Here is an 8,517-nt window from a genome sequence, read left to right as displayed (position 1 = left end):
AGTCTATGACTTGTGTCCTTTTCCAAAAGACAAACCTGCTTCAAATGAAGTAGTGATTAGAGGCCCTCACGGCCAAGCATAGGGCCTATGAGCTTGTCCGTGGGTGTGGGCAAACTCCTTTGAGCCCCGCCAGGTTAGGGTCCTGTGTTCAAACATTTCACAAAATCACACCAGTAGCGAAGGGCTAATAGTAGCTTGGTTAATATCTAAATATTGTTCAGCATGGTTCAACATAGAATTAAAGCAATAACAAACAAAACCTGATGGATTAGGAAACTTCCTTTTTGGTTTTTATAAAGGAGCAAAGTGAGACCTAGCCCACAGAAGTCATCCTTGATTCTGAAATGTTCTAAAAATATAGATCAGTAAAACATCTTCCACCATTGGAAGTATAATCCCAGATATTACACTCCTTTTCTAAACATAAAGCTTACACTTTTTCATTCAGAGGTGGTGGTGGTTATGTGTTTACGAAAGTGAGTTCACAGCCAAACAATTCTGCTCTTCCTTTGAAAGATGTGTAAAGTATACTCATGTGCCCACATGGTGTGTACAAAGCCAACATTGCTACATTCTTAGCAAGATGCAAGGTGGAATATTTTCAAGACAAAATTTAAACTGTTGTGCCTATAAAACTGCAGTTTGCTTCTGCTTTCTTTTTGGTTCCCCCTCTTTTAAAATTGTACACATTTAAGGTGTACAACATGCTGTTTTGACATACATATCCACAGGGAAATCATTAATACAGTTAAGCAAATTAACCTACCCATCACCTTCCATACTTTTTTTTGGTAAGAGCAATTAAAATCTCCTTAGTAAATTTTCAGTATATAATATTAACTATAGACCTATGCTGTACATTAGATCTCTAGACTTATGCACTAGATCTCTAAACTTATTTGGTTCCCCTCTTGAAGTCAATTGATGCATTTTAATTTGAATTATTTATTTATTTTGAGACAGAGTCTCACTCTGTTGCCCTGGCTAGAGTGAGTGCCATGGTGTTAGCCTAGCTCACAGCAACCTCAAACTCCTGGGCTCAAGCGATCCTCCTGCCTCAGCCTCCCGAGTAGCTGGGACTACAGGCATGCGCCACCATGCCCGGCTAATTTTTTCTATATATTTTTAGTTGTCTAGATAATTTCTATTTTTTTAGTAGAGATGGGATCTCGCTCTTGCTCAGGCTGGTCTCAAACTCCTGAGCTCAAACGATCCACCCGCCTCGGCCTCCCAGAGAGCTAGGATTACAGGCTTGAGCCACCGCACCCGGCCGAATTTGAATTATTCTTGATGAGTTCAGTGCCTAACCAAATAATCACAACACGTAAACATAGCTTGCTACACTAATCATGTAATTTTTCTATCAAATCATCCATATTAATTTCTGATATATTAATATATTCACCATAACTTTAAATAATTCTGAATTACTGAATTAAAGAAATGATTTCTAATTAAAAGTCTAGCATTGTACAGTCATCTTCTTGTTCTGTGGGGGAAACTCAAGTCACTTATATAAAATGGTGTAGAGAGCTTACACATATCCTCCCATATACTTTGAATCATCTCTAGATTACTTATAATATCTAACACAATGTAAATGCCATGTAAATAGTACTAGGTACTGTTTAGGGAATATTAATAATGAGGAAAAAAAGTCTGTAAATGTTCAGTATAGACGTAACCATCCAGTTTTTTTTTCCTGAATATGTTCAATTCACGGTTGAATCCATGGATGCAGAACACATGGATATGGAGGGGTGACTGTATTCTTAAAGTTAACAAAAAACCCTGGCAGTCTGAATATACTATAACAGAAAACATTAGGCTTTACCTTAAAAAAAAAAGAAGTAACAGAAAAATGACAACAGTTTACTGTTTAAGGGATTTATTAAAGCGTTTTACCACAAAGATGGAAACATACACATTAGAAACATGCAACCATTATTGTCCACAGTCAAGTCAAAATGTCATAAATTTTTCCTGTTTACATAGTTGAAAACTTCAGATCTTATATGAACTCACTCACCCTGAACATTTAATTCATTCTTCCTGGAAGTATCCAGGGCAAACTATTATATAAAGAAAGTGCAAAGTTAAAAAAGAAAACATGTGGAGAATACCCTCTTTTCCCTTCCCACCCCCCAATTAAAGGCAAACAATGGTGCTTCGCTGTCACTTAACCTAGATTGTCTTCAAAAACTAATAAAATATAAAACAACAAAAAAGATTTAATAGATGTCCAAAAAGCTCCTTAGTGTTTGAAAATGAATGCTTAAACAAAAGACAAGGTATTTTATATCAAACAAGTTTGAAGAGCCCTGTACTGCAGCATTCCGCAAAATAAACAAGACAAAAAGCTGGTATAGGATTTATTGTCAAAGGCAGAATTTCTTCAGGCAGGTAGATAAGGAGGCGGTGGTTCTTTTTCAGGCATCTTCACGGCCATTTCGTAGGTTGGCAAAACATACTAAAGAAAGAAAAAGTATTAGACTTAATTTTCCTTTAAAATCCTTTTGGGAATCATTCAAATTTCAGATTTTATGCCCTAAATAGGCACATACAAATCTATAAAGAAGAGCCAAATAAACTGTTAGCTAAAAAGTTCCTGAGAGTAGATGCCTGAATAACCTGGAATTTTACCAAGATTGCTAGAGGTGGATGAGATGGCTGGCTGGGAGGGCAACAGGCAGGCAGAATTCTGCTTCTGGGCTGACCCTGAGGCTACAAGGATTCTCTGACAGGCAGTATATGCCACTGCTGTCCCATCATTCCAGCGTGACTGATAAAGTACTAGTGCCAATTACACCTCAGGGGATAAGGATCTGGGTTAAGGGGGTCCCACTAAACCATGCTATAGGAAGCCTCCAATGAGATGCTGGATCCTGAATTTCATCTGAATCTGCTTGTAGTCATGAACTTGTATCATGTGCCTCTAGGGTAACAGGCACGCCAATGCAGTGGAGTGCCACTCTAGCCTGCAGCAACAATTAGCGGGCTCCAGGAGGCAAGAGACTCACAGAACCCACTGCCTGCATTCATCTCCCCCAGACAGATCAGCTCCCCCTTTGGATCATATGGATGTTTTGTGAAAACATCACAAGTTTCAGTCAATGGTACTTCCCCTCCACCACCCCGAAGCCCCAGAAGCTACATGAGCTAGCATGGCTGTTTTCTGTCTTATCTCCCCCACAGACACAACCCTCGTGAGGACCACTAATAAACCTAACAGCCAGCTGGATGAGATGAAGCAGTGCACAGTGTCTATAGCCTCACGTATTCAGGATTCCCACTAGGAAATGCTGAATCCTGTGGATTTAAGCTGTTCATGTCCCAAACCACAGTTACAGCACAGAAGATAAAGTCAAGCTCCAGGTTCTTCTCTTGGAACAACCAGTAACGGCTAGCAACATCTTACTGGATTAAACAGTAGCTAACCTGAGGAGGTGCTTCAAAGGCAGGGTACACAGCAATCTCCGGCACATTTCTGTTGTTGATGTATTTATAGCAGTTCCAAACACAGTTAATCAGATAAGCCTGAAAGAATAAAAACAAAATTTACACCTGCCAGAAACTCAACAGACAGACTGCTCTAAAATGCAGTGACTTACAGAGCGTTCCCACATCTCCTCTGTGGAGAAGGGAACTGACTCTGTGTAAGTAGACCTAACAGTCCAGGCCCTTTTCCTACCTGCTCTCATTTAAATGTCACAAATTTTATCACCAACATTTTACAGAGAAATCAGAGTTGGGGTTTCAATTCTTCTGGGTTTCTGAACCTTGGGAATTAAAACAGATTTCAATACAAATCATGAACCACTTTCAAAAACATAAAGATGTTCCCTACGCTTATGGAAGGATCCTGACACTTCCAACCAATCCCTGGAAACAAGACCAAGGACATTCTCTAGACGCTGTCTCCACTGCTGTACCAGAATAAATACTGTCACCAAAAGTCCTCAGTCTATTGAGATTTATAGACAGTGTCAGTCTCACTAGCCCCTAAAGATTTAGTCAGCAACATACCTTAAAAATGATGAATATGGCAAAGAACACAAGAACAATGAACAGGAGGCAGCTGGAGTCCAATGCCAGGAGGTCATCTTTGTAGGGAAAATCAGGCTATTAAAAAAACACACACATTTACAACTCAGCCACCGCATTTGCACTTAGTAATAACCTAGAGAGCATTTTAAGAATACAAACAAAGGGCACCAAAGTCAGAAGTGATATTCTAATAAAAATGCATAAACAGAATTCAAAGTGCTTTTAAGCCTCATCACTATCACTATTAATACACGCTATAATCACTTAAAATATACTTGTTTGAAAACCCACAATAATCCTAAGAGTCTAAACTGAGCTCATTTTCTCTTTACTTTTCACTATTTTCCATATTTCCGGCCTTTGGAAAAACACTATCTCCTATATGGGACCCCAGATTTGTCCCTGGGTCACTGAGTCAGTTAACTCAGGAGGTGCTGAGATCTAAGCCCTACAGGCCATTTAGTCCTACATTGGGAAAATTACTTTTCTAAAAGCCAATCACTGGTGTCAACTCTTACCAGACAGGGGCAAAAAGAAGGCACTCGTTATAAAGCCAGGCAAGATGATGAGGTTTAGCGTAGACATACCCTGTTCTACTGAGAAGGATCAGCTGTATTCATTTAAATATTTATTCAGCCCCGACTGTGTACAAGGCAATGAGTAAGTTCAGGAAGAAGAGCATTATAAAAGAAAAATTTACGATTTAAAAGCTGGCCAGCACGGGAAGTACCTTCCAATCTGAGAAACTAAGTGAATAAAACAGAGGGAAGAAAATAATGGGGTCTGTAAAAGGAATAGTAAATTCATTTTGATGTTCTTTTCTATAAAGCTCATCTAATTGTTTTTTTTAGCTTGTATCTGTTTTTAATGGAAATGTCAACACAAAGGCCTAAATAATTATATTTTCATAAAAAAAGCAGCGCAAACAGAAAGACCAAAACAATAGAAAAAAAGAAAGAAGAACTCCCCACGCACCACTCACTCCCCAAATCCTAACCAAGTGTCTCCTCAGAAAAAGACTGTCTTGGAGTCTTCGTCTGCAAACAAAAGGACACACATAGAATGGGACCAGCCCATGGGAGTACGCTATGATAGGGATTTCATTCAGAAGGCAGGGAAGCACTTGTGATTTTTCAGCCAGAAATGACATGAGTGGAAAGCAGTGCTTAAGAAGCTTCGAACCATCGCTGCCCCAGCCAACAGGCTCTCCCTGTGTGCCTGCCACCACGGCTATCTGTTAGTTCCCTGACTGTACCATGCCTCTCCCTATCTCCAGGTCACTCTCTTACCTGGAATGCTGTTTCCCGCAGTTTCCCTCTCTTAATTCCTATTCAAACTCCTAAGTATAATTCAAACCTCACTTCCCAGCCCAGGTCCAGTACCCATGTGATGTGCACTCCCATAGTAGACCACGATTGCATTTCTGTCAATTTTCTGACTCCTTTGCCAGAAAGTGAGTTCCACTGACATATCCCTATGACCTACCAGAGTGCCCTGAACATAAGAGTAACCAACATGTTTTGAGTGAATGAACAATAAATTTGGTGGTGTGCAAAACAACCTAGGCAGGATATGTGGAAGTAAAGAGAAAAGTTCTAAAAGACAGTATTTTGGAAACGAACGAAGGATGGCCCTTGCAGCTTTCACCTATCGGGACCCCACACCTCCTTCCAGACCACCTACAGGAAGCCCTCCTTGGCCACTTCAGCCCAGAGCGTTCCCTGACCCCTCCGTTATATGGCATCCATCTAAGTTCCTTATTTACTACTCCCATGTTGACAGCTCAAGTGTGTTATCACAGACGTCTTCATACATCCTGACTCCCCAAATATATTGTTTGCTCCCTAAAGACAGGCAAGTTATCTTTCTATACCACTCATCAATAGTGCCTAGCATAGGGCTAAAGACAGAGCAGGCACTCAAATATTAGCCACGGATGTCTGTAAAGATAAAAAGCTAATCATTTAATGAGTGCCAAATACAGTCAAATTATTATGCCTGTGCTATACTGAAAAACAAAAACTAAGCTAGTAGTTTCGTGATATTCATCTTTAGGTTCTGACACAGTAGTTGAAAGAGCAGATATAATTACTTTAAGACACTTTAAAAAGCAAGTGGAGTCATTAAAAATAGTACCTAAGGCTGACTTGGAACTTCAATGTTTTACTTAAAATGAAAAAAGTTTAATTAATGCACACACACTTACTAATTGATCCAGATATTCTTTGATTCTTGGCAAGTAAGTGAGAGAACTGATAGCAACCAGGCAACTGAGAACGAAGTCAAAAAGCCGGTAACAGAAGAATGGAATCAGCCAACCCACTTGATACTGTAGAAAAAACAACCACAACATTATATCACTATCTGAAATTAAGTACCGCTCAAGTAATGGTCAAATTCAAAAAGTTGAAAATATAGGATACTTACAGAAATTGCTCCATATACCAGCATTGAACTGATTATAAACATAAGAACAGAGACGGCAAAAAGAACACAGGCATTATCTAAAACAAAAACAAAAATCTAATTAAGCTACTTACACAACGAAAAGAACAAAACTCTTTACAACAAAAGAAAATGTTTTAAAGCTAGCTTAAAAATATTTAAATATTTTCAAAATTGGCCATGAAAAGATCTAAGGTCAAGAGGGAAAAAAAATACCTAAGTTTCAGCATTAAATAATAAACCTTAAGAAATGCGTGCAAAGCTCTTATTTGTTAAATTGCTACAACAATCCAATGACATTTGTTTAGGATGACACATGAACCATGCACTCTGCTAGAGAGACAGGTCCCTGTGCCCTTAGGAGTTCAAGAGTCTGAAGATGTGCAAACAGGTAATTATAATCCACTGTGTTGCGTGTCACAACAGAGGCACAATTAGCTTTGCCTGGCGATGCAGGAAAAAATACAAACAAAATGGCTGACACAAGTTGGGTCTTGTGAGATGACTAGGATTCAAGTGGAATGGAAGGCTGGTATTTGCTTAAAAGACAGATGTATTAAACTCAGAATGCTATAGATGCCACCTCTTGCTTTAGATAAAATACAACCTGAAATTCAAAGTTCTCCATTTATCCCCTCTTCCCCACCCTAACATCCCAAACATTAAAACTCATTGCTTCCTTCACCTTGACTTCTCTGCCACACACAGGTCTACTTTCTTTTTTGTTCCTCTTTCTCGGTTGTTCCAACTCTCCATTAATCCATGTTCACTAATTCTTTCAAAAAACATCCAAGTAATCTCAAATAATACTAAACCACACTTGACTTGTTGAGTTTCTTAGCACAAATCTATAGTTGATTCTGTGACTCTGGGTAGATAAAGAAACTGAGGGCACAATCGTGATGAACGATTAGAGTAACTGCTGAATATTTACACTATTGGGTAAATGTACATATAATCTCATCACTGAGCTGTATAAACATCAGTATTTGGCACTAAACTTAGTAAGAACAGCCTTCTTTATTTGCTGCAGCATGCAAAATGCTACTTAGAATAATTCAGTTATAAATAAAATATGAAATTAAACAGGATAGGTACTGTCAAACTTGAAAGCAAAATTTGTAATTCAAATAGTTAGCTTTTAAGATTCTGTATATGGAAGACTGCATGCTTATTTTGATTTCTTAAAAGTATTAAAACAATAAAGTGAAGTTCAAGGTCTTCCACTGGAGCAATAAACAACAGCAAAAGAGAAGGAAAAAAGGGGTGGCAGATTGGAAATCCATGTCTGGAATGACATCAATAAAACAAAAGATAAGGGCTAGATGCGCACATAGAAACCTCAGGTTTCCACCCACCACTACGTTGAAGAACCTCCTCTAGGGGTCCCCCTGGTGTTTATGCATTCCCAAAGTGAGTGTAAATAAAGTTAAGTCCGTATTTGAAAAACGGCTTGTATATGTTGCACAAGTATTTCACATATACTAACTACTATATCCTGTTTAAATGATTTAAAATACCTAATCACAAATCTCATTATTTAAAATTGGTTATCAGGCCAATGATGAGAAATTAATTGGGTCTGTGTTTATTAATTTTAACTTCCAAAGAAACACAAACTACTATGTGAGTAAGAACTACGTATTTTTATATTCTCTCATGAGTAAGGGCTTTGGTACAATTATAATCAATACAAATGTAATAATGACTACATCTGATTTTCTTACAACACTTAAAATACTCATGCAATACGCAGTAACTCATGATTTCATCTCTACAGCTCTAGCCGCAGGAGCCAGCTTAATAGACTTGCAAGAATCTCAATAACCATCAATCTTTTTTCCAGACCTCGATTTTAGAAACATGACACGGGAATATGCTGATAGTAGCAGGTTAATTAAAATTTTTACATCTTTAAAGTAACATTTTGAAAATATGAAAAAGGGGCCAGGCGCTGTGGCTCACACCTATAATCCTAGCACTCTGGGAGGCCAAGTTGGGCGGATCGTTTGAGCTCAGGAGTTC

General features: G+C 38.5%; 1 protein-coding gene across 1 annotated transcript in view; it reads right to left on the bottom strand.

The window, feature by feature from the left end:
• Positions 1–1,878: 1,878 nt before the first annotated feature.
• The window catches only part of LAPTM4A (lysosomal protein transmembrane 4 alpha), a 14,614-nt gene continuing 7,975 nt past the window's right edge, over positions 1,879–8,517 (bottom strand). Inside the window, exons 3-7 of the mRNA XM_012653087.1 lie at positions 6,475–6,551; positions 6,254–6,376; positions 4,027–4,122; positions 3,439–3,537; positions 1,879–2,470 (exon numbers count right to left, since the gene is read on the bottom strand). Of these exons, the coding sequence (XP_012508541.1) occupies positions 2,396–2,470; positions 3,439–3,537; positions 4,027–4,122; positions 6,254–6,376; positions 6,475–6,551 (470 nt within the window). The 3' untranslated portion in view covers positions 1,879–2,395. The remainder of the gene's footprint in view (positions 2,471–3,438; positions 3,538–4,026; positions 4,123–6,253; positions 6,377–6,474; positions 6,552–8,517) is intronic.

The sequence above is a fragment of the Propithecus coquereli genome, unplaced genomic scaffold (genome assembly GCF_000956105.1).
Source record: "Propithecus coquereli isolate 6110/MARCELLA unplaced genomic scaffold, Pcoq_1.0 Scaffold41, whole genome shotgun sequence".
Taxonomy (NCBI): Eukaryota; Metazoa; Chordata; class Mammalia; order Primates; family Indriidae; genus Propithecus; species Propithecus coquereli.
The sequence above is the reverse complement of the archived record's forward strand: the minus strand, read 5'-3'. Positions and strand labels throughout refer to the sequence as shown.